This window comes from Taudactylus pleione, unplaced genomic scaffold (genome assembly GCF_031769625.1).
Source record: "Taudactylus pleione unplaced genomic scaffold, aTauple2 ptg000080l, whole genome shotgun sequence".
NCBI classification, from domain to species: domain Eukaryota; kingdom Metazoa; phylum Chordata; class Amphibia; order Anura; family Myobatrachidae; genus Taudactylus; species Taudactylus pleione.
The window spans coordinates 3,266,265-3,293,331 of NW_028284482.1; the positions used below are offsets into that span (position 1 = coordinate 3,266,265).

Below are 27,067 nucleotides of genomic sequence, written 5' to 3' on the forward strand. Positions count from 1 at the left end.
TTTACAATTGGAAACATTGATAGAACAAAACAGGGTAATAACAGACAGACATAGAGGTAAGAGGGCCCTGCTTGCAAGCTTACAATCTATAGGGAAATAGGCATTGATACACAAGGATAGGTGCTAAATATTGCAATTTGGTCTGGCCAGAATGCAGAGTTTCTTGGTGGGCTGCATGATCCAGTCACACAGGAATGTCGGCAGAATGTCAGGAGTATGTGAAAGAAAGACAATGTGTGAGGTTATGTGTGGACTGTGAGAGGGGATCTAATAAGACATGGAAGCTATGAAGGTTATGTGGTAGGTTCTGGAATCTGATAAACTTGTCTGAAGAGGTGAGTTTTCAGGGAACGCTTGAAGGATTGAAGAGTAGAGGTAAGTCTTATTGTGTGTGGTAGGGCATTCCATAGAGTGGGTGCCGCCCCGAAGAAAGTCCTGTAACCGTAAATGGGAGCAAGTAATGCATGGGGATGAGAGACGCAGATCTTGTGCTGAGCGGAGAGGTCGGGTTGGGAGATATTTTGAGATGAGTGAAGAGATGTATGTTGGTGTAATTCGGTTAATGGCCTTATGTGTAAGTAACAGTATTTTGTATTGAATACGGTAGAAAACCGGCAACCAATGGAGGGACTGACAGAGCGTGGCAGCAGACGATGAACGTTTGGCAAGGAAGATAAGCCCCACAGCTGCATTCATAACGGATTGTAATGGCGATAGCCTGTTTTTGGGAAGACCAGTAAGGAGACTATTGCAATAGTCAATGCGGGAAATAATGAGTGAATGGATTAGAGTTTTTGCAGTGTCTTGTGTGAGATATGGTCGAATTTTGTATATGTTTTTTAGATGTATGTAACATGATTTTGAAACAGATTGAATGTGGGGAACAAAGGACAATTCAGAATCAAGGATGACACCAAGGCAGCGAGCTTGTGGGGTGGGGTGGATTGTTGAGTTATCAACAGTGATAAAGAGATCAGATTGGTAACTGTTATTGGCCAGTGGAAATATAATTAATTCTGTTTTAGAAATATTAAGTTTCAGGTAGCGAGATGACATCCAAGATGAAATGGCAGAAATACATTCAGTGACACGGACCAATACAGATGGTGATAAATCTGGAGAGGATAGGTAGATTTGAGTATCATCCACATACAGATGGTACTGAAATCCAAAAGAGCGGATTAGTTTGCCAAGAGAGGTGGTATAGATTGAGAATAGCAAAGGACCTAAGACAGAGCCTTGCGGTACTCCAACTGATAGAGGTAGCGAAGAGGAGGCAGAATCAGAAAAATGAACAGAAAAAGAGCGATCAGATAGGTAGGAAGAGAACCAAGAAAGGGCTGTGTCCTTAAGACCTAGGGATTGTAATGTTTGTACGAGAAGAGAGTGGTCAACAGTGTCAAAAGCAGCAGAGAGATCTAGAAGAATTAGAAGCGAGTAATGGCCTTTAGCCTTGGCAGTGACCAAATAATTTACTACCTTAGTCAGGGCTGTCTCTGTGGAGTGCTGGGAACGGAAGCCAGACTGAAGTTGGTCCAATAAGTTGTGAGTGTTAAGAAAGTGTGTGAGGCGGGTGTAGACAAATCTCTCCAGTAGCTTGGAGGGGCATGGGAGCTGGGAGATAGGACGGTAATTAGAGAGAGTGTTAGGGTCAGAATTTTGTTTTTTCAGAATGGGAGTAATCACTGCATGCTTGACAGTGATGGAAAGGTGCCAGTAGAAAGAGAGAGATTACAGATTTTAGTTAGGGTTGGGATGAGCACAGGAGACAGAGCTTTACTAATTTGTGAGGGTATAGGATCTAGAGGAGAGGTAATAGAGTAGGAGGATGAGAAGAGTGTAGATACTTCATCTTCATTTGTGGGGTCAAATGAAGAGAATGTGCCAGAGGGTTCAGGTAGGGAATTGAGTAGGTCACTAGCTGTGGAAGAGAATAACATTTCATTTCGGATATTATCAATCTTGTCCTTGAAATAGGAAGCAAGATCTTGTGCACAGATAGCAGCAGGTGGCTTGGGTGAGGGAGGGGTAAGAAGCAGTTTAAATGTATTAAAAAGTCGCTTGGGGTTAGAGGCTTGAGCAGAGATAAGAGATTGGAAATATATTTGCTTGGCAGTGTCCAGAGCAGTACGATAAGAGTTGTAGATAGACTTATATGTGAGGAAGTCACTTGGAGTGCGAGACTTTCGCCACTGACGTTCTACTTTACGTGAGAGTTTTTGTAGATGCCTTGTTAGGTTAGAATGCCACGATTGACGTCTAAGTCTACGCGGAGTGTGATGGGTAGCTGGAGCTACTTCATCGAGGGCTTTTACTAGAATCTGGTTTAGCTGTGATGCAGCAGTCTCAGGAGAAGTGAGTGCAGAAATTGGTGAGAGTCGTTGTTGTAGAGAGTTAGATAGTTGTTGAAAGTTAATCACATTAATATTTCTGCGGGTTTTAGGAGGTTTGGTTGATTTCACTGACATTGAGGTTGATGTAATGGAGGAAAGTGTGCAGGTGATAAGATTGTGATCTGAGAGAGGGAAAGGAGCATTAGTGAAATCAGAAACTGAGCATAGTCTGGTAAATACAAGATCAAGGCAGTGGCCCTCCTTATGAGTAGAGGAGTCAGTCCATTGGGAGAGGCCAAGAGAGGAGGTTAGAGAGAGTAGTTTGGAGGCATGAGGAGATTGTGGACTGTCAATGGGGATATTGAAATCACCCATAATGATGGTGGAGATGTCTGAGGATAGGAAGTGAGGGAGCCAGGCTGAAAAATGTTCCAGAAATTGTTGCGGTGGCCCAGGCGGGCGATAGATAACAGCAACTCGCAGAGAGAAAGGGGTGAAAGTCCTGATAGAATGTACTTCAAATGATGTAAATGTGAGTGAAGGTACCTGTGGGAGAACTGTGAATGTGAAAGATTGGGAGAGTAATATTCCTACTCCACCTCCTTTACAATTGCCAGGCCTGGAGGTGTGTGAGAAGTGTAGGTCACCATGTGAAAGTGCAGCAAGGGAGACAGTGTCTGATTGTGTGAGCCATGTTTCTGTTATTGCCAGAAGGTTGAGGTTAGTTGAAATAAAGAGATCATGGATGGATGTTAGTTTGTTGCAGACAGAGCGTGCATTCCATAAGGCACATTTTAGTGACTTGGATGGTGAAGGGAGGCACGCAATGTTTATGAGGTTAGCTGGATTTATAGTTCGTTGTGGGTGTGGCATGTGGGTTGGGCCTGGATTTGGAGATATGTCATCAGCTAATAGAAGCAACAGGAGCGAGATATAAATATATTTGTGGGATTTGACTGAATGTTTGTTATGGCGAGAGGTTGTGGATGTTATTGTCAATGTGTTTAGATAAGTTAAAAGCTCATATGTGTTTGTAAGAGAAGAGGAAAGTACTGAGGCAGCAATATGTACAGAAGGATGAGCTGCAGGGAGAGTAAAGGATGTAGTAGTCTTAGAGATGATTGCATGGAGTGAGAGCATTAATAGTGTGGTGGTTTAGGTGTAGAACCATGAGAGATCTTGGCTTGTAAACTGTGGCTTGTAAACTGTGGATTTGTATAGAAAGACAGAGGCAAAACTGTTGGCTTTTATATAGTAGATAGTAGAGATAGAAAAGAAAAAATAGCAGATAAGCTAAATCCTTTTCTAATTCCGTACCTGACCTGTAGAGGGCGAGTGCTATGCATAAAATTTTTTTTTTTCAATTAATTAAAAATGAACAGTAATTCATTTCGATTGAAAAAATTTTTAGTTACCACCGCCGTGTTTTAATATGCTTGTTTGTAAAATTTCACGATCTTGGCTTGTAAACTGTGGATTTGTATAGAAGGACAGAATGACAGAAGGACACATTTTCGATATTAGATATATATATATATATATATAAACCCACCCTTTAAGAATCCTGTTTGCCCCTGAGCTCCACCTGACAACACACAGCAGCTCCTCACTGTGGGAGATTTGGGCAGGGAGACTTTTCTGTAGCACCAGCGATGGCGATCCCTAGAACCATCACACAAATAAAATGAACCTACTAAGCATAAACAACAACCAAAATATAAGATTAAACATTTCAATTTATCTTTCTTTTAACTCGCTCAGGGGATCGGGAAGATCACAGCACCTGAAGGTCCCGCAAAGTAGGCAGGTCCTCCACGGGGCGACCTATACCCGTTCAAAAATTCTTCTCACATGTGTAGTGAGGAACCAGGCGTTACCCCAGCTCGTTATTTTCCTTACTCATTAGTTTAAGGCATACCGCAACACCGCCAGACGCGTGGTATCACCCTGTTATACAATGTTACACATATTAGGGCGAGTTGAGCTGATTGATTATCAATGCGTTATATCAGTATGTTACAGTCAGATATTCGGTTACCCTGTTTAGTTTATATAAATTAGCTATTAACTAAAGCGTTATTTGCTAAATAAACAGTGTACACAATATATGTAAATGATGTTTTGACGAAATGCATGATGGTAGCTAACTAACGCTACGCTCACCGTACTTGATGACGTGTTAACGTGTTTCCGCCCACTTCATCCCAGTTGCTGCGGCGGTGGTGGTGTGGGACTGTGTGGTGGGAGTAATATGGCTGACGTGTCGCTGGATGAACTGATCAGGAAACGGGGAATGACCGCGGGCACCGGGATGTACAGCAGGTAAGGGGGGGGGGGTTTATCTTACTCTATCATGTCTCCATAGGTGCGAATTGCAGCGTTTCCTATAGCCGCCCCGGGCATGCTATTGGCGGCGCGGTCCGGAGTGCTGCCCGCTCAGTGGTCGGTGTACACAGCGCTGGGTGATGATTGGTGGCTGTGTACTGCCACTCAGTAGGGGAGTGATTGGGCCTATATAATATGTACTGCCTGTTTGGTCTGCCAAGGTGCCGTGGGGTCAACTACAGATCTGCTTATATGGTTCAGATGTGCACTACATGTCCTATAGTGCACGCTGCAATGGCATGCTGGGGGAGGTGGTTCTACAACACTTACAGTGCCATAGTTCTATCTGTTTTATACAGCCCTTAAGGTGTGTTTGTGTGTAACTATCCCTTGTGCTGTGTGTGTGTTGTCTCTGTATTCATATAGTCATATCAGTGGTTCTATGTGGCTAATGCTACTATTTTGCGTGAGGGTCAGTTCATCTTAATATAATCTCCTACGGTAGTTCTATAATGGACCATACACACGTCAGATCAGACAACGATCAGCTATCGTCTGATCTTCCTACATGTGCTGGATGATTGTTATCGAACATCCAGCACATGCACCGTTCCCCCAAATGCTATAACTACTCTCTATCAACGATTGAGGGTCCCTATAGTAACCAGGCTAACCTGGTCAATAGCGTCCAGGTTGGCCTGCATGCACGGGCGGTGATCTGTGCCCGCGCATCGTTTGGGGGCGCAAAAAGGACGATTTAAACGAGCAAACGATATCGTTATCTTTTAAATCGTCCTTTAAATCTGACTGTGTGTATGCACCATAAAGGAGAGATTAGTCCTAATAAGCATGTTACTCACATTTACTATTGTAGGGACTTTCTACTTTGAAGCAGGTGATACTAGTAAGAATTTGGAAACGCTTATAAATTAACAGGTTGGTTGCTCTTAAGGGGCACATCCACTAGGCAATATTAATGAGCTTTTACAACATTGTAATCGTGCAATCGCTCATTAATCATGCACAAATCGTGCACTGTAATGTCGGACACGACCAGCGATGCGCGCTTCCGCAGGTCGTCTCCGACAACAATCATCACCTGAACGTGCTGGTCAATCTGCCGATAATGACAGATTGGCCATGTTCGGGGATGAGGGATGACTAATAGTTCAGTGTAGGCACTGCAGGGGATGGGTAACGACTGTATGATTACGATGTCATAATCGTACTGTCTTTCCCTAGTCTGCATGTGGATGTGCTTCTTTAGGCACATGTGAACCATAGATTTGTGTTTATCCCTTTTAAATCAGTCTTTGTGCTAAAAATAAAAGATTTTCCAATTGTGTGATGGTTGAATTATCGGTTCATTTTATTTTGTCAATAAAAATATAGCAATCTGTGTGATGTTATACAGAGTGCTTCATTTGGGTTGGGTATGGATTCCCGGCGGTCGAGATGCTGCTGGTCAGAATACAGACAGTGCCATCCCAACAGTCAGAATCCTGACACCCATATGTAAGTATAGTAGCACTAACCTCCCCCTAATGCCTAAACCTAACCTCCCCAGTGCCTAAATCTAACCTCCCCTACCCGCACCATAAAAAAAACCCTCCCCCCTTAATGGGTAACCCTAACCCTCCTCCTAGTGCCTAACCCCTAACTTGAAACCTATCCCCCGATACTAACCTTTGGGATGCCGGCGGTCGGGACACCGGAGATGGGATCCCAAAGCTGTCGGGATTTCTGCGCCGGTATTTAGACCGTTGGCATCCCGCACGCCGGGATGCTGACTACATCCCATTTTATTCGATTGTGGCCCCAAAGTTTTTCTTATAACTTTTAAAGTAATTGGTGTAATTTAGTGAAATTTTACACAGACTATGAGAAACATGAGGAAGTCATAGCAAGTGTTGAAAGTATTCGCCATTAGCGTCCAGGCCAGCTGTTTACCACCCTAGTCAGCAGCGCAGTCCAAAATTCAAATAGGGGAGTCACACCAACTGCCAGTGAGGATGCCAGTTGATGTGGTTTCCCTATATGAAATTTGGACTGCGCTGCAGCCACACCTCTGGAGCCACCACTGCTAGTCAGTAGGTATTCCTGTTTCTGACCGTGGGGTTGTGTACTGTGGCGTCCACATTCAATGTGTCTGCATGTTACGTGCCGATATGAATCTTTATCAACTCAGTTCAACATGCATTGTTCAGCTGTGTACCGGTTCATATCGGCACGTAACACACAAACACGAGGTGGGGCAAATTTCACTAAATTACGCCAATTACTTTAAAAGTTATGAGAGAACCTTTGGGGCTAATAGCGAGTGAAGCACCCTGTACTTTCAGTGGAGTGCAGGGTGAATGTCTGATTTAGTAGCGTTATGCTAATAACATCACGCCGACCTCACCGGATCATTACTTGCCAGAATCTACCTCCTATAGGTATTTAGGAAGTTCTGTCTGCAGATGCGGGCAGTGAGCCGAGGAACGTGCCATGTACTATAGGAAATGGCGTTTATAAAGTGTGTACATTGACAAAATAAAAGGAAGCTAAAATATATCCATCACACGATTGGAAGATCTTTATTTTTACCATAAGGACAGACATTTACTATTTAAAAAGGACACAATCTGTCTGAAGAGCATCCAAACTGTTCAGTTTTAAGGAGTGACGTGGTTCTCTCTTCTGAATGCGCTTGTATATTAACAGCAGATTTTAGGAAATGCGCTACATGTTTAAAATTATTAATCTGAGGAGTTTTAATGATATAACACAAGGAATTAACTGTGGAATTATATTTCCTTAAAACTACAATCCTCTGCTTTATTATGCATGTTATTCAGTTAACATATTTTGATACAGTTATTGGAGAGTCAAGCTGGGTACACTCTGTCCGGTTTTTTTTTAATTGGGTCGACAAACAGCGATTTATTTTTTTTTTGCCAAATTGAAAGCTCCAATATGTGTTACACATTTTGCAATTGTTTATTAGAAGCTACTGATTTTCCAGTACACCGATTGTGCGATATGTCCGCCCACAAGGAGGATGTTATAGTGACAGGAAAACCTAGGAATTATGGGCAGTTATTGACAATGCACACACTGCTCGATATCGGGGAATTGATTATAGTAGTATTGTTATGTGAATCGGTGGAAGTTTTAACTAAATAAAATTGTTTCTCTTCCTACCAAGGGTCAGTAACAGGGGAGGTATAGGAAGTATGAGATCCAGGCTCCAACCATCTGTAAGCAATCGTCCCCTTGCCACCAGTTTTCAGAGAACATTTGATGCTCGTCAGAAAATCGGTGTGACAGATGCACGTCTAAAACTAGGGATAAAAGATGCCCGTGAAAAGTTGGTGGCCAAAGATGCCCGCTTCCGCATTAAGGGTAAAGTGCAAGATGCCCGAGAAACGCTGAATTCTAGAAAGCAGCAGATCAAGGCAGGAGACAAGCCCGTCAAAGTGATGGACGCTCGTGAAAAGATAAGTCTAAAGAGGAGTGCACCTACAGTAGCTGTTAAGTCACCTATGGCACAAGGTTCAACCACATTAAACATCACTAAGACCATTCAGGCAAGTGGTGTGGCACCATATGAATTAAAAGTTTTGCTAATGTTGTTTCGTTAACTAATTTAAAACTTGTTCTTTTTCACACTGTATATTTGTTGTACATGTGCTCAATTTGTATATTCATTTTTAGGTGTACTTTGTAGAAAACAATAATCTGGATTTCTTTTGTAATCATATGTATTGTACTCTTGTTACATTGCATATGCCACCCCAACAAAGTACGTATGTATCTGTGTATATATAATTCAGAGAAAATACCACTGCAGACTTCTTAGATGTTGACTAAAAATCATGCATGGTACAGATTTTCCTTTTTCCTTCATTTTGCTATACATTCATATAGTACGGATATATACAGTGCCTTGCAAAAGTATTCACCCACTTTGCAGTTTTCATGTTTTGTTGCCTCACAACCTGGAATTAAAATGGATTGTGTGAAGGTGTGCATCATTTCATTCACAGAACATGCCCACATCTGTGAAGTTGTGTTTTTTTTTTTATATTGTGAATCAAACAACATTTAGGACAACATAACAGAAAACTTCAGCGTGCATAACTATTCACCACCCTAAAGTAAATTTTTTTGTCGAGCCACCTTTTGCGGCGATTACAGCTGCAAGTCGCTTTGGATAAGTCTCTATGAGTTTGTTGCATCTTGCCCCTGGGATTTTTGCCCATTCCACAAGGCAAAACTGCTCCAGCTCCTTCATGTTGGATGGTTTCCGCTTGTGAACAGCAATCTGCAAGTCTGACCACAGATTCTCAATTGGATTGAGATCTGGGCTTTGACTACGCCATTCCAACATATTTAAATGTTTCCCCTTAAACCACTCGAGTGTTGTTTTAGCAGTATGCTTCGGGTCATTGTCATGCTGGAAGGTGAACCTCCGTCCCAGTCTCAAATCGCAGGCAGGCTGTGAAACAGGTTTTGCTCAAGAATATCCCTGTATTTAGCACCATCCATCTTTGCCTCGACTCGAATCAGTTTCCCAGTCCCTGCTGCTGAAAAACATCCCCACAGCATGATGCTGCCACCACCATGTTTCACTGTGGGGATGGTGTTTTTGGGGTGATGGGGTGTGTTGGGTTTGCGCCAGACATAGCGTTTCCCTTGGTGGCCGAAAAGTTAAATCTTAGTCTCATCTGACTGGAGCACCTTCCTCCATACATTTGGGGAGTCGCCCACATGCCTTTTGGCAAACTCAAATTGTGTCTTCTTGTTTTTATCACTAAGTAATAGCTTTTTTCTGGCCACTCTTCCATAAAGACCAGCTCTATGAAGTGTACGACTTATTGTGGTCACATGCACAGATACACCAGTCTCTGCTGTGGAACTCTGCAGCTCCTTCAGGGTTACCTTTGGTCTCTATGCTGCCTCTCTGATTAATGCCCTCCTTGCCTGTGAGTTTTGGTGGGCGGCCCTCTCTTGGCAGATTTGTTGTGGTACCATGTTCTTTCCATTTGATGATGATGGATTTGATGGTGCTTCAGGGGATCATCAAAGATTTGGATATTTTTTTTTATAACCCAACCCAGAATTGTACTTCTCAACAACTTTGTCCCTGACTTGTTTGGAGAGCTCCTTGGTCTTCATGGTGTGATGCCTCTTACTTATACCCCTGTTCCACCTAAATTCCGGGTCTGACCCGTAGTTGGAACAAAGTTCTGCAGTCGGGTCTGCATAGACCCGGCTTTTGCGGAGTGAAAGTGGACGCTTGGAGATGACGTCATCTCCAAGCGCCACTGAAGCTGGACCAATCGGCCGGCTAGCAGCGCACTCCAGGTCATCGTGACCCGGCGTGCGCTGTTCTCATAGCAGGGTTTAACGGGTTACGCCCGTGTTAAACCCTGCTAGTTACCTGGGTTGGATTGCCGGGTCACTCGACCCGGCAATCCAACCCTCTGCCCTTTTACACCAGGGAGCTGCCCGGGTTAACCCTTCAAAAACCCGGGTTTTAGCTCCGGTGTAAAAGGGGTATAAGTGGTGTTGCAGCCTCTGGGGCCTTTCAGAAAAGGTGTATTTATACTGACAGATCATGTGACACTTAGATTTCACACAGGTGGACTAATTATGTGACTCCTGAAGGTAATTGGTTGCACCAGAACTTTTGAGGCACTTCATAGCAAAGGGGGTAATTACATATGCACATGCCAATTTTCAGTATTTTATTTATAAAGATTATTTTTTATATATATTTTTCTCATTTCACTTCACCAAATTACACTATTTTGTGCAGATCCATCACATAAAATTCAGATTAAAAAAAATAAATAACAGTTTGTAATGTAACAAAAATGGTAAAAAGCCATGTGGGGTAAATACTTTTGCAAGGCACTGTAAGCATATAACACGTCACAGGGGCAATGATACTTTTATCAGGAAAAATTGCAAACAGTTATATCTTCGTTTCACATGTTCTATTCACATCAATAATCTTTAGTAAGTGGTTTTCAAATCTGGTTGGGGGTGTACAAAACTGGAAGGGAGCGGGAAAGCATAGTAGAGAGTTAAAATGAGGGTACATAGAGGGGAGAACAATTAGCACGTGAGTTGGAACACATTTAATACTTAAGAGGCTCTGAAACAGCAGGCAACTCCAAAATATATTCATTTTATTTATTACTAGTTCTATTTCATGCCTACATGTATTTTGTTTTCCTGCTCTTTGATGCTGCAGAGTACTCTGGCACTAATAATAATGCTGTGCATTGGAACAATAATGACCGCAGCCTGTATAATCACTTCAGCATTTGCTCTCGCGCCCGCTCGCTCTGTGTTTCTCGCGCCCGCTCGCTCTGTTTCTCGCGCCCGCTCGCTCTGTTTCTCGCGCCCGCTCGCTCTGTTTCTCGCGCCCGCTCGCTCTGTTTCTCGCGCCCGCTCGCTCTGTGTTTCTCGCGCCCGCTCGCTCTGTGTTTCTCGCGCCCGCTCGCTCTGTGTTTCTCGCGCCCGCTCGCTCTGTGTTTCTCGCGCCCGCTCGCTCTGTGTTTCTCGCGCCCGCTCGCTCTGTGTTTCTCGCGCCCGCTCGCTCTGTGTTTCTCGCGCCCGCTCTCTCATGCTCTGGTCATGATGTAACTGTAGATTCATGTGCACATGGTTCCAATTGTAGGATTAGAACATTTATGTAATATCAGGGCTAAATAATGGAAACCAGACAAACTGAGTGGTAATTCTAACTCTCGTAGGTTTCTCTGTTCCCTTTGCGAGGAATGGGTTAGGTGTGGGATCCCGGTGGTCGAGATGCCGCTTGTCAGAATCCCGACACCCTTACCCCTAACGCTCCCTCCCCTGTGCCTAACCCTAACCTCCCCCTCGCCGGTGCCTAACCCTAACCTCTCCCTGCTTAAGCCTCACCCTCCCCCCTAACCCCTGACACTTTACCTCAAGATGCCGGTGGTCAGGATTCTGTTGCTGGACGCTGTCGGGATTTTGGTGCCGGTATTTCGACCGTCTGCATCCCACACGCCGGGATGCTGACTACATCCCACGAGGAATTTTAGAAGTTTTGACTGTAGATTGTTGCTGCATGAAATGTGATTCTGCATTTTACCTATCAAGTGTTTTCTTCTTTTCCAGATTCCACAACACAAGACCACTTCAGGTCTAAATAACTCTGTCAAAGGAATGCGAATAAATGTGGTCAACCACCAGCCTGTAAAACAGGTAATTTTATCATTCTATTTCCCTCCGTTTTTTTTTTTTTTTTACAACATATTTAACACACTGTAATTTAAAACAAAATAGAAAAAAATAAATTAGCATTGCGTTCCTACTACAGAAGCCCTTTTCCCTTGAAGAATTATCGGGACTGCACATTGGATACAGAGCATTGAGAAATGGGGTTGTGGATGTGTCCTTTTGGACCTTGTGCGTGTTATTGATGCAGTTTTCCATCAGGGTGTGTCACTTGTCCAAAATGTTTTTCATGAATAATGTATGATATATATATTTTTTTAATTTATTTACTTAGTGGGGATGAGGGGAGAACTCAACTGCATTAATGGTAATTGTAATCTATTGTAAGATGCCATTCCATAGTTCCTCTAAAAACATTACACAGCGCTGGTGGCTCTCCAATCAGATCATCTGTGTAGAGTAACCAGTCACTCATTTGGTTGAGAGAACACCAGCGAAAGGTGTACCTTCAACATTTAATATTGGACAGTGGTCACTACTGTTTTTTTTCTTTCAGAGAAACTGGCCTTATTACCAAAGGTCCATTCCTTTTTACAAGCAGTACTGCATATAGCTTCCATTTATCTCTCATGTAGCATCTTGGGCTCTTAACCTGGAGTTAAATGCCAGCAGCCTTCCTTATGCTGGGCATACACGGCCAGATAAAATGTCTGTCAGACCGACAGACATTTTATCTGGCAGCCTGCCAGCTGCAGATGTCGCCGGCACCCACTGTGAGATTTCTCTCACAGTGTATCAGCCCGACATCCGCGCTTCCTTCCTTAGGAAGGAACACAGGAAATGTCTGTCTGTCGGCCGCAGCTGGGCATACACTGCCCGATGTGGCCGACAGTTTACTGGTAAATATCGTATCGGACGGGCATGCTGGACAATCCGGCATGCCCGACTGAGCAATATTTAACCCTCGATTGCTCCCCCACATGCTACAATTATCGGGGCAATCCGCCGATATCAGACGGATCGCCCCGATAATTGTAGTGTGTATGGCCAGCTTTAGATACAGTGGAGTTCTTCACCTGGCCTTTTCAAGAGCTAGGAATGTTTATTTTTCTTCCACTAGGGGGCACAGGGCTATCACTGGGGTATAGTCCGGAGAGAAGTTAAACTTAAGTTTCCAACAGCCTAGGCTCCCTCTCCCCTATACCCCGCCCCCAGCCACTGGCAGCCAGTTTGAGCTTGGTGCCAGCAGGAGCGGGCACGCTGGGCTATTTTTAAGTGGTCGCCTATGACTTTTATTTCCTTTTATTTTAACTGAGCCGACGACCTATAGAATGCCATCACCGCTGCTCGATCAACCCGAGCGCTGGTGGCCGCAGCACAGGCGACTGGGTCAGTGACGTGGGCAGTGGTCTCCACAGGTCCCAGAGCCGCATGCTGCAGTTGGATACTGGTGGATGCAGGTAAGTGGGGCTCCCTGCTGGCAGAGAGCTGCACATTCGCAGCATTCACGGCGGTTCACGGCAGGAGACCACCGCCGGTGCTAGTAGTGAGGCACCTGTAGTCTCTGCGCCTCTCACTAGACCACCAGGATATTGATGAATAGGACTCTGCTTAATAGCGGTGATGGCCATTACCCTAGGGGTCCACACCAGGCGGGGGAGGTAGGCTCCTCCTGTTGACCCCTCACCCAACCATGGGTGCGTTTCCTCTCTGCAGACAACACGTCCCAGGCTTAAGCCTCCTTTCTTTCCACCTCCTCTGAGACGCTGAGCGGCCATTTTCTATATTGCCTGCCACAGCTCAGGGAGAGAGATGCTTGGGCTCCTGCCTTCTCATATAACTCGCTTCTAGCAGCCAGGTTATATCCATAGCTCCTTCCTGGTTTTATAGCTGGTTTGTTGAACACTATTTGCCCACTTGTTCAGAGCATTGAGTGGCTTGTGTGAGTGTTTTTTGTACTTTCTACCTCTGCTTCTGTATGCCCTGCTGTTGATACCGATCACCTTGGGGACACCCCTGGTAAGTTGATGAGAGATATATCTATCTACCTATCTATCTATCTCTATCTATCTAAGGGCACTCACCAGGTAGTTGTAGAGGAGAAATCGCATCTTTATTACAAACTCACTAAAATATCACCATAATGATAGTCGACGTTTCGGTCCACACAGGGACCGTCATCAAGACAGCTGCACCTACTGCACACAGAAGATCATCACATAGTGTGTGTGTATGTGTGTATATATATATATATATATATATATATATATAATATATAATATATATATGTCTTCCAAGAATAAAGCTCCTAAGGAGGTGGGTGCTTGTAAAAAAATGTGTTAACGTTATCTCTCGAGATGTAGTTTATATCCTGGCTGTCGGGATGTCTGTGCTCAGAATGCCGGCGCCGGAATCCCGATGCCAGCATCTCAACAGTAAGTATTGGGCTTAGGGGGAGGGTTAGGCTGCAGCAGGGAGGGATGGTTAGGCTGTGGGGGAGGAGGGGTAGGGATAGGATGCTCACCGACAGGTGTCTGTTACCTAACCCAGTCGGTATGCCTGCATCAGGATTCTGACCAACTGGATCATGAGCGCCAGCATCCCGTACTCAACCCACTTTCTCCCCAGGACCCAGATCACGATGGCCTTTGTGTCGTTTCTTTACGGCTCCACAACAGGGAAGTTCCTTCAGTCCCAGTCAGGAACCGGCTTGGGCTTTATGTTGACACAAGTAATGTCTCAGTTGGTTAACTGGCTTGCTTGTCTAGCTCCCCTTGTTGGTAATCTGGAACGTATCTGTAGGTAGACTAACATTTTCCCAGCTCCACAGCTACCTAGTGTAGAACTACCATGAATGCAGTCTTCTATTCAGTCCGTGCAGGGGTTGGCACAAGTGTCAGCATCTTTCCAACAGATGCTGGACAGGGATAGCACTGCTAGACGGTAGAGCCCTACACCACTCTCAGGGGGAGGTTCTGACTCTTCCATGGACCATGAGGCTAGCGTCTGTCACCTCTGAGGTTAAAACTTCCTCGGCCCCGGAGGATTCTATGGGACTGATTCAGCAAGGAACGCACAGGAGAGAACGCACGCGGTCGGCTGATGTTTTTCCTGTGCATGCATCGCACTGCGTGTGCGCGAACTAGCCAGTGCAATCGGGTTACAGTACGCAGACTACATGGTGTGTACGCAGACCCCTACGATATTTATTGACATGTGGTGACGGGGGGTGGTCATGCGAACACAGGCGTTATAGGGGCGTGCATAATTAAGGCAGTGTGGTGGCATACGCAGCCATACCGTAAGCTGTACACAGGAAGCTGACAAAATCCTGCGGCAGGTCAGGTCAACCACTATTATGTTAATGGGTCTGATGGTTCTCGATGTTACTGATGTTTACGCTATCTTGCGTGCTGATCAGGCTGTGAGTAAAGGGAGATGGGCGGCATAGCATGGGGCTGGGCGTCTGCATCTTGTGCTGCGGTATCCGCGTATGCATTGATTTGCATATTCTCGTAGCAGACGGGTGCGTGCGTCAGCATCCGTGCTTTCCTTGCTGAATCAGGCCCTATGTCTCTTACAGATATAGAGGCTCTTATCAGGGAAGTTAAATCTGTACTCCTGGTTGAGGATTTGGAGCAGCCTACTAAATCCAAGGTCCTGGTATTCAAACGTCAGAAGAAGGTAGTAGCTGAATTCCTTCATTTGGGGCAACTGTAGGACCTCCTAGCGGAGGCATGGGCTCACCTCAGTAGGCGCTTTCAGGTCTCTAAGCACATTGCTACCGTTTACCCTCTCCCAGCTGCGGATAAGGCCAGGGAGTCTTCTATTCCAGATGATGCCCATATTGCCTGTCTCATCAAGTCATCTCTTCTCCCTATTTCGAACACTGCTTCCCTTAAGGATCCTATGGATAGGAAGCTGGAGAACTTTAAGACCATATATATTAATGCTGGTGCTATTGCTCGTCTTGCCAGATTGTCTGCCTGGGTGGCTAAAGCGGGCCATACACAGTGCGATAAAGCAGCCTATCCAACGGTTTGGTACAATTTGGCTGCTATATCGCACAGTGTATAGGCCTGATGTCGGACTGAGCGTGCACCCATGGGGTCGTACATCGCACCCCCTGATCTTACTGCAGGATCAGTCAATCGGGATGCGATGTGCAATCCCATGCAGCGCTATGCTGGTGGGGGAGAGGGGAGCCGGCATATCGGGCGGTCGGCCAATCGATCACATTGTGTGTTAGGACCGTCCTATATGTGGGATCCCCCGTCGCGTCGCACGGTGCCTTTTGCACCGTGTATGGCCAGTTTAAGGCTGTTAGCCACTGGGCTAATGCATTGGAGGACAGGCTTAGTTCGGGTAACCACAGAGGAGAGTTTTTGTATCTGGTGGGGCACGTTAGGGAGGCAGCTTCCTACCTTTCGGGGACAGCCGAAGCTCTTGCACAGGGGTCTTATCCACCTAGACCTCGTCGCATAGTGACATTCTCCTTGTGTTTTATGTGTGCCTCATTTCTCTATACCACAGTGTTATCATTCTCATTTCTGTCATTTTCACTGACCACTCAAAATAAAGTATTCTGAAAAAACAAAACTGATCTCATATCATTCTCTCTACATTCTGCCAACTTTACAGGTGACAATAATACACATCTGTACAGGGTTTCCTAGGCATCTGACAACCTGCCATATGGTGATGTGTGATTTGTTCCTCCCAGGAACACGTTTCCAGAATCCAACTTTTCCTTATGCCACGTTCTGTCATGCTTCATCTGCAATTTGTACGTGTTATACGAATTTCTGTGCAATTAAAGTTGCAGTCAAGCATCTCTAGTACACTGTAAGCAGCTTTTCTCCTTCATCCACCGAGAGACACTGGATATAGATTGGTGATGAATGGTGCCTGGCACTCTAATTCTTTTAAGAATTAGAGCTGGCTCCTCCCCCTCTATATCCCGCTGGCCTAAGTTTGTGCTTGATGGAGCTAGGCGTTAGTTTGGGCTGTGTTTCAACCTTTTCCTTTTCCTGCAGTCTGCCTGCATTGTGGAGGGACTGGAGGGACTCTCCACAGCCACCTGCGGTGTGTGTCCAGGTCCCTAGCCTCACCGGACTCTGTGTGGTGTCTGCGCACAGACAGTCAGAGGCAGCGGTAAGTATAATGAAGTCGCGGTTGCCCACATCCATATAGGATGCAGCGCATGGATGGGATTTAGTGCTGTCTGTAGTGGAGAGACCCCCTTTTAGCATAGAAGGCTAGTCCCCCGCCATAATTTAAAATTGGCCGCAATGGATTATGGCTGGTGGTGGGGCTAAGTGGCTTTGCCTGCCAATCTGGCTTCCTTCACTCAGGTGCCTAGGGGTTTCACTTCTGTCTGGGCATTTTCTATTGTTCCCAGCCAGCCTGTCAGCCCGGGAAGAAGCAAGTCTCTCCCATCTCTTCCTCCAGGGGCATGGCCTCCTGACACTTTGCAGTAGCAGTAGTGCGGCAGCTTTCCAGTCAGGATACCTGCTGATGGCGCTCATCCTTTTTGCAGGATGGGTCTGTGAGTGTACTGGGGGGATTGTGGGGATGTATGGACCACTGTTTAGTTTGTATTCTAGGCTTCAGCCTTTCCTTCTAATGTAGTTGGGATAGCCCAAGGTGACCTTTTCTTCTCTCTCTATAGCTTCTGTATATTGTGTCTCCAGCTATTTATTTGGTGTGAAGAGCCTGCTATGTGTGTCCACTGTCCCTTCCCTATTCACAACATGACTGGGAAGGGTCCTGCAGCACCTGTCTGTCCAATCTGGCAAAGGGACAAAAAGTGTTTGTATGCTCTAAATGTAGGATGAAATTCCCACATGCACATTCAAATTGGGGGCGGTTTATGCCACCTGTGAGTCAGGGGGTTAGTCCGCTTCTGCTCACGTGCTCCTCTGCCAGCGGACGCGCCGTATTGGGTGTCTACATTGGCAGGATTGATGTCTGAATTATCACGCCGGGGACGCTCCGTACAAGGTTTAGTCCAAGTTCTTCCTCTCTGGAGCGGATGTTGGAATCCTCCTCTAGTGGTTCTGAACAATTCCGCCAGATGGCCATTCCAAAAGAGACTGCTCCCTTCCGTTCTAGATTCAGGAGGAACTCTTATTCGAATTCCTTGATGCGTTTGATTGCAAGGCTGCCTCTTTTCTTGAGGTGGAATTTAGTGATGCACAAGGGGTGGAAGCCTTGCTAAAGGCTGTCCGCCAGGTACTTAAGTTCTGCGATTCCAAAAATGTGGAATCTTAGGGAACTTAACTTTTTAAAAAGTGGAAGATGATATTGGTGACTTTTCCCTCTTCCCTTTAGAAGAACAGTTGCCATCTGGATACAAAGTTTCAGATGTCCAGGCAATTACTTGTTCTCTACCCTCTCCCGTCTGATCCAAGTGGGAAACTCCGCCCTTGGTGGATTCATACGTTTCTCTTCTATCAAAAATGACGACTAGTCCTGTCCAAGGTGCCACTTACCGTTGGGATGATCAGATAGGAAACTGTAATCTACCCTTAAATCTATTTACAATGTTGTTGGGATCGCTCTCGGCCAGTCCTGATGTCTGCTTGGGTTAACAAAGTGGTAGAAAAAGTGGGCAGAACAGTAAGTCTACAGTCTTCGTTCTAATGTATTCCAGACTGAGCTGATCCCTTTAGCTGAACATATCAAAGAATCTGCAATGTATCTTGGGGACGTGGCTCTTGATGCGGGACAGGTATGTTCAGGGATCTCTGCTTCAGGAGTGGCTGGTCGTAGTGCCTTGTGGCTCAAAGCTTGGCAGGTGGATGCCGAGTCCAAACGCGCTCTGGAGGCACTTCCATTTCATGGGGAGCTGGACAAGATTATTGCCCTTGCTGCCGGGGATAAGAGTAACGTTTTGCCCTCATGCGCAGCTACCCAACTGGTCTATCCTGGTCTGTCTTTTCGCTCTTATTGTGCTTTCGCTCCAAGACAAGAGGAGCTTCGTTAGCTGCTAGAGGAGGGAAGTTACGGGGTCATCTGTCTGGTCCATCCTTTCGTCCAGATCCCAAGCCTGCGGATAAGCCAGGATAAATTCTTCCGTCCCACCTTGGGGGCTCCTATGGTCGGCGCTTGCCTATTTAGTTTCAAAGACGTTTGTTTTTAAACTTGTTCCGATGTTTGGATTTGAAATCTTCAGGAAGGTTACAAGTTATGTTCTAACCTTGCCCCATAGCTAATTTTATCATTGCCTGCTTCCCAACCTTTTCACAAAAGCAGAAGACTTTACAACAGGCGGTGGACAAACTCCTTGCTTCCTGGTGGTCCTAGTCCCAGTTTATCAGCAAACTCTAGTTTTATTCCAAGATTTTTGTGGTTCCAAAGCCAAATGGTTCATCCAGCCTTTTCTGAATCTCAAATCCTTAAATATTGTTTCAAAGGTTCAAGATGTAATCTTAATCTGTGATCGCAGGCATGGAACCAGGGGAGTTTCTGGTATCCTTGGACATTCATGATTCTTACCTGCACATTTCGATTTGGGTACCTTATCTAGATCTAGGATTCCTGCGATTCGCAATTCTGGACTCCCATTTCCAACTTCAGGCCCTCCTTTTCGGACTTTCATTGGCATTCTGGATGTTAACAAAGGTGATGGCGGTGACAGTGGCTCACCTTCGTTCCTTGGGGGTAACCCATGGTATCCTACCTTGACAACCTTCTTCTCAAGACAGTCTGTGTATATTCTGAGGGATCAGTTGACTGACACATTGCGTTCGAACTGCCCATGGGTAGATTGTCAATTTAACGAAGTCCCAGCGGCTTATGTTCTTGAGCATGATTTTCGACACACCCTTACGGAGGGTTTTTCTTCCTCCAGACAAGTTACAAACAATCCAATCCCTGGTCCGGGTGGTGCTCAGAAAGTGTTTGGTATCCGTTCACTTCTGCATCCGCTTGCTGGGAAAAATGGTAGCTTCCTTTTGAGGCAATCCATTTCGGCAGACTTCATTCTTGAACATTTCAACTGGACTTACTTTCCCAGTGGATAGTGTCCCACCTTAAGTTACACCGGTTTGTTCGGCTGTCCACTCAGACTCGTCTTTCCCTTCTGTGGTGGTTGAATGCCTATCACCTCTGGGTGGGTCATCTTTTTGTTGTCTAGGATTGGATTCTTGTAACCACGAACCCCAGCTGGGGGGCTGTGTTTCTACATGCTCCGATTCAGGGTCGGTGGTCTCACCAGTAGGCACTTCTGCTAATAAATGTTCTTGAGCTCAGAGCGACCTACTTTAAAAGCAGCATGTCATTTTCTCAAAGGTTGTCTGATATGATTACAGTTGGACACTGCAGCGGCTGTGGCATATATAAATTACCAGGGGGGGAACTCTGAGCCATCTGGTCACACGAGAGTCCTCACGCATTCTACAGTGGGCAGAAAAGCACGTTCTGGCCATATCTGCAATGTTCATTCCCGGGGTCGACAACTGGGAGGTGGATCTCAGTCGCCAGGATCTACACCCCTGGGAATGGGCCCTTCATTCAGATGTGTTTCAGCAGCTGGTCCGGCGTTGGGATAGTTTGGACTTTGGGCCTGACTCAGCTTAGGACGGAATTGCAAAGCTGCACGAGCAAGCAGGTTTGCAATTCTATCCTTGCAATTATGGTAATGCAGCAAGAGGCATCACGCCTCCTGCATGCATTATTTATCCTAGCTGCATTGTACAACGCAGGATCGTATAATCTGAGAATCTCGGCTGGCTAAGTGACCCATGGGGTCACGCAAGCCGGCCGCCGCAGATAAGAGAGAGAGGCTAGGAAATCTCAGTTAGCCGACGGAGATCCTGGTCTCTTCCTGCCCCGCCTACAAACTGCAGCAGACTGTCAATCACTGGCAGTCTGCGTAAGAACATTCAGGACCCTTTCTGCACATGCGGGTCAGTCGCCTATGCAGATTCCCGACCATTGGGAATCTGCTGAATCTGACCCATAGACCTCATGATGTCCCGGCACAATCACAAATTTCTACGCTATTGTTCCAGATCGCGGGATTGGGGGTAGTGGCGGCAGATGCACTGTCCATTCCATGGCGCTTCCATCTCGTGTATCTGTTTCTTCCGTTTCCTCCTCTTCCTCGGGTCTTGAAGCGTATCAAGCGCGAGAGCACGTGTGATACTGGTGGTTCTGGATTGGCCCCTTTTGAGCTTGGTTTTCGGGTATTCAGCTGCTAGTCGACAATCCTTGGCCGTTGTCGCTTCAGCCGTATCGGCTTCAACAGGGTCCCTTCGTTTACCCCACCTTACATTGTCTGCATTTAAGAGTGTGGCTATTGAAGCATCAATTCTAAGGCATAAGGGTATTCCAGATGTCGTGATTCTAACTATGCTTAGGACCAGGAAGCCTATATCAGCAGTACGTTATCATTGTATCTGGCGATTCTACGTCTCTTGGTGTGAGCACTGTTTCCGACGACCTCTTTCCCGTCTCCTCCTGTTACTTCAGGCTGGCGTGGATCCCGATCTTCAATGGCAAGTTTTCGCCATTGTTCATCTTTTTTCAGCGTCAGTTGGCTTTTATTCTGGAGCTTCAAACATTTCTGCAGGGGGTCCTTCATGTTCAGCTTTTTGTTCCTCCTACGGCTCCATAGGACCTTACCTTAGTATTACTTTTTTACAGTCTGAGGTCTTTGAGCCCCTCAAAGAGGTGAATCTGAAATATCTGTCATGGAACACCATATTACTCTTGACCCTTGCATCAGCTCGGGGAGAGTGTCTGTCGTGCTGTTCTCCCTGTCTTTTTTTTCATGATGACCGGGCCGAGCACTGTATGAAGCCTTCCTTTTTACCTAAGGTCGTCTCAGGTTTCCACATACATCAGCCTATTGTGGTTCCGGTCCTTTCGTTTGCTGATGCCTCTTCCCACTCTTTGGCTGTGGTTCGAGCCCTTAGGGTGTATATTGCTCGCACGCTTCCTTATGTAAAACGGGCAATCTTTTCGTCATCCATGATGCTTATAATCTGTATTGGCTTGCTTCCAAGCAGACCATTTCCATGTGGATCCGTATGGTCACCCATGGGGCCTATGTCGCTAATGGCCTGGGTTTATTTTCCCACACTATACTCTGTTGGTTGAGGCCTCGTGGGCTGTGCGGCGTTCTGCTGTTAAGCTCTTTCAAGCAGCCACTTCTTCCTCGGTCCACACTTTCGTCAAGTTTTATAGGTTTAATACTGAAGCGTTCACGTAAGCTAGGTTTGGCTGCAGGGTGCTGGTAATTTTCCCATCCCAGAGGACAGCTTTGAGACGTCCCCAGCGGATGAAGGAGAAAATAGTATTTTGTTACTTACCGCTAAATTCCATTCTCTGGTTCCGTGTGGGACACTGGACGCCCTCCTGGCACTGTTGTGTTCACTGCTGATGTGTGTTAGCTTGCTGCTGCATACCTGTTTTTGTTTAAGGTTTCTTTTCTGCAACATGTGGTTGTTGCGAACTTTGGTTGGGTTCATTCTGGACCCAGTTGGTATGGTCCCTTCTGTCTCTACTCGGGCTTGGATAATCTTAACTGAGGACACTGGGGTATAGAGGGGGAAGAGCCAACCCAAATTCTTAAAATAATTAAAGTCCTAGGCTCCACACATCGCACATCTATACCCAGTGTGACTCCAGGATCCCCCATGGAATAGAAGAGATTTATCGGTAAGTACCAAAATCTTATTTTTGCTGCATCTGCAATGAGACAAACATGCAAATTTTAAAGAAAAATACGATATGCTACTTGTTTTTAGCACCCCAGTCGCACTGGGCATCTTCCACCGCATGGCATAAAGACACTCAATGTATGAGGACACCTCTGTACTTTGGGAGGCACTGTGGATCCCAAGACGACTATTTTCAGCATTATTATTTCCATTGTATACTGGTAACTTTCGTTTACGGTTTGCATCTGAGTACTGCATAGGAATCGGGTATTGACCTAACCTCATCGATTCAGAATGGAAATCTCCACTATGATTACAACAATTTCTTTTATAGAGACTATAACACCCAAAACTTAATTTAGTACAGAGATTTACTTACCTGAAGTGTACAGTTCTCCCTATACTCCATTGCTGCTCTGCTTTATATTGCTAGCGACAGCAGTGTTGTCCCCTACTATGGCAAGCTGGCTGGGAAGGGACAACCAGAACACTTGTTCCTGTTTGAAACATGCCTGTGGAAGTAACTTTAGTGCAAAATAATGCTTCACCATTGAGCTTTGATACCGAATCGGGGAATTCTTCCACCCCAGGTGACTAACACTCTGCTTTTTACCACACTTGTAGCTGACAGCTGGATAATATATATATATATATATTATCCCATTATAGTGTCCCTGCTAGCTTGTGGGCAGGACGCTGAGGGTCTGGGGACTGATTATCTGTGCGCACTGAAGACGTGAGTGTTCCAGAAAGGGGGTGTGACTGAGCGGGGAAGGACTTGTCCTTGTGACACTCCCCAAAATGTCACACTTGGGGCATGCCAAGCACTTACGGAGCATGCCAAGCTTTCCCCTCATGTTGAATAGATGCCATCAGTGATCGTGCTGAGACGGAAATTATGCAGGTCCCCGGAACCCATCATTTAAAATTTTGGGGTCCTACTTAATCTTTTCTGTGTCCCAATATTGTTATTTAATGCCCATCAGATCACTGACACATGCCATCACACCATCCCATATTGTTAATATGGCCATCATATCCACAACATGCTCTCAGACTTTATATTCTAAACACACACCACCCTGGCTCTACTTCCTCTGACATATACTTTCTTCTTCTACCCCCATTGACATTACACATGTATATAAACATCCCCAGCTCTACTCCTGCTACTACCCAGTGGCCTGTATTACCCACACTGACATTGCACTTATAGGGCCTCATTTACTAACGAGTTTTATCACCAAAACGAGTGATACATGTCACTGTGTATGATAATGGTGCTCCAGCCAATCAGCTCCCAACTGTCAATTTTCTAACAGGTGACAGTTGGGAGCTAATTGGCTGGAGCACCATTTATCATACACAGTGACATTTATCACTCGTTTTGGTGATAGAACTCGTTAGTAAATGGGGGCCATAATGTCCCAGCCCTCCCCGTGTAATCTGCAAAGGCATGTATTAACCTCTTTAACACAATATATATAGTTCCCCAGCTCTACCCCTCTGTTTCTTCCCACTGACCTGCATTACCCCTAGTGGCACTATATACACTCATCTCTGTATATACTCCTGCTCATGGCAGGCTGCAGCCTCATCCTATTCCACCCCCAGCCACGTCCGGTCCCGCCACCTACCACTGGCATCTTCCGCGGGCATAATTCCCTAGTGTTAACTCTAGGATCTATTTCGGGCAGGGTGCCGTGCTGAAGATGTAGCACACATACTTGGCGCTGGTTTCATTGAAGTTGGAGCTGCTTGCATCTGGTGTGAGCAGTTGCTGCAGGGAGAGTTATGGAGTATACACACGGTCAGATTTGTCAGATGAACGATTTTTGACTGCATTAAAATGAATGGAATCGTCCAAGTTTGACTGCAAACACCTCAGATGTCAGATATCGTTATCTGACCATCGGGAACGCGCGTCGTTCAAATCGTTCATCTGACAGATATGTCAGATATTCCATCAGATAGGAACGATTGAACGATTTCTTAAATCGTTATCGTTCAGATCTGAAGAAAAATCTGACCGTGTGTATGCCCCATTACACCATACAACAGCAGCACAGCAGGGATTCTGGCACCGAACAGCAAGCCCCGGCTGCTGCGCAGCATCTTCTAATCACTGCCGCCTCTCTCCTCCTGCTAGCTCCCGCCATGGCCCAGCCCAGAGCCGCCACACTGTGCCTGGAGTGACCTCCGGACCAACAACCTTGTGCCCGTTGAGCGCTCCAGACTAAACACCTAAACCCTTTCAAAGCAAGCTGCGAGTGACTCACATTGCGTGCTGTCCAATCAGTGTGTGGCAGACGGATTGAGCTGACAGCGGGAAGGGAGCCAGTTGACCGGGAGGTAGGACGCCGCTGGTCCATCGAGGACAGCGGGCTGAGCAGGGTGCCAGGACGCGTCCAAGGAGGCAGGGCACAGTTTAGCACTTTTAGCCCCCGGCCACACACAGCAGGCTGCATGATGCCGATCTAAATCCTGTGCAGACTGCAGAGCAGAGGGTGGGAAATCACACTCTCATTCCTCCCTTTCCTCTACCATTGGAGCATGAAACTGATTGACAGCACAGGACAGCGCTGCTGAGTGGTCACAGCGTATTTTTCTTTGAGCTCCCACCTTCAACTCCCGGGTAAATTATGTGCTATAACGCGTATTTGCGAACACTGGGCCTGATTCAGAGCTGAACGCTCTGACCAGAGCGCTCGCTCTGAATCAGGGCCCTCCTACCTGTTTTAGGAGCGTCCTCATGGACGCTCGCATAGCTGTGGGTTACCACCCACAGCTTATGCGAGCGTCCATGATGATGGTCAAGACCATCGCGACCATCGGGCTTGCGACAGAGACCCTGCGGTAGGGTCTCGCTGCCGCAAGCTCTGGAGTGATTTTGGCTCTATCAGCACGCCCCCTTTGGTGCGAGACCCGGAGCGACAGCTTGGCTGTCGCAGTCCGGGTATCGCGCATGCGAACGACGGAGCTCCCTCCGTAATGCGCATGCGCAGTGGGGCAACATCGACCCGTTTGCGAGCGTCCTTTGCTCGCGAACGGGTCTGAATGACCCCCACTGGCCATGCGAACGGCATCTGTTCAGCCGGCGGTGATCCGCTGAACACTGCAGTCCGCAGGTGGGAATGGCAGAGCGCAGGCTGTTTTAGCGGGGCACCGCTAAGAGGGCAGGGCACATTTTGTTCCTTTAGAATCGGGCAGGGCACGGTGATGTGCCCCGCTAAAACAGCCTACCGTTAGTTATACCGTTAGTTATACCGTTAGCTATACCGTTAGCTATACCGTTAGCTATACCGTTAGCTATACCGTTAGCTATACCGTTAGCTATACCGTTGGCTATACCGTTGGCTATACCGTTGGCTATACCGTTAGCTATACCGTTAGTTATACCGTTAGCTATACCGTTAGCTATACCGTTAGCTATACCGTTAGCTATATAGTGGGTTCTGAGATTTAGCCTTTAAAATATTTTCTTAAACTTTTATTAAAGTAGTTGTCACAATGCTGTGGAATCATCAGGCACCAGTTATAACCTGTCTCAGCTTTGTGTATAGTGAATACCATATAGTCCACACTGGTGTAAGTGATAGTATGGTAGAGGCGGGTGTACAAATTGATATTCAAATATATAATTGATATTACATCCTGCCCACAGTAAATTGACCACATTCTATATATTGAACCGAGATACGTGGGTTGTGGTGTTTTACAAATGGCAGTGCTTGTGGGCATTGGTGCTCTGACAATCTAATGCCTGAGGGAGAAAAATGTATTATATGTATGTGTGACATCATGTCACCACAACCATAATGTCTTTTTTTTTTTTTTTCTCTGCGTAGATTTTGTAAAATTATTGGTTTGTAATGTACATTTGTCTATACTTGGTCTGTGCATTTACTCGAGAGCTTTATATGTCTGTTAGCAGGCCTCCTCTCAGGATGATGTTGATGACGACGATGATGATGAGATGGAAATTGCTCCCATTCCTACCAAACAGATGAAAATCACAGCTACAAACACTTTGCAGAAAAGGGTAAGTTGCAAGTATAAAGGTGCGTACACACGTAACTATTTGTAACCAACGATTATCTGTCAGATTTTCCCTTGAAAAGTGAACGATTTTTTTGAAGTGTAATGAACGATTTTTACAAAAAAAAAAAAAAATGTTCCTTCCCTTAATGAAAATCGTTCTGTTGGACAGTCTGAAATGAACTACAAACTGGAGGGCGCTTGATCGATTTTCGTTCATCGTTCTAACGATAACGACGTCGTTAATGACAAATAGTTCAAAATATCGTTACGTGTCACTGTGATGTACTAATAGCCTTATGCAGGAGATTTCACAGAATTTTCCTGCAAAAAGCTATCGGAGCAGATTGAAGTCCCTATAATTATCATTGGGGACTACGATCTGACCCCTGTGTACCAAACTCCAAAAGTGTCACCCTGTTGGTTTAAACCGCTTTATTTTTATGGAGGCATATTTGGAGTAGTCCCGCAGCCCCTGACCATCTCACAGTGCGCATG

General features: G+C 45.9%; 1 protein-coding gene and 1 non-coding gene across 3 annotated transcripts in view; one reads left to right on the plus strand and one right to left on the minus strand.

Moving 5' to 3' along the window:
* Positions 1–4,099: 4,099 nt before the first annotated feature.
* LOC148532256 (U12 minor spliceosomal RNA) lies at positions 4,100–4,249 on the minus strand. The gene has a single exon (XR_015877761.1). It is a non-coding gene; the product is annotated as a U12 minor spliceosomal RNA (small nuclear RNA).
* A 262-nt stretch (positions 4,250–4,511) lies between these two features.
* Positions 4,512–27,067, plus strand: part of POLDIP3 (DNA polymerase delta interacting protein 3) — a 44,346-nt gene continuing 21,790 nt past the window's right edge. The window contains exons 1-4 of one of the 2 annotated variants that reach the window (XM_088468016.1): positions 4,512–4,655; positions 7,849–8,230; positions 11,802–11,888; positions 26,463–26,573. In XM_088468016.1, the coding sequence (XP_088324142.1) occupies positions 4,585–4,655; positions 7,849–8,230; positions 11,802–11,888; positions 26,463–26,573 (651 nt within the window). In that variant the 5' untranslated portion in view covers positions 4,512–4,584. The remainder of the gene's footprint in view (positions 4,656–7,848; positions 8,231–11,801; positions 11,889–26,462; positions 26,574–27,067) is intronic. The other variant, XM_088468017.1, reaches the window with a different exon arrangement.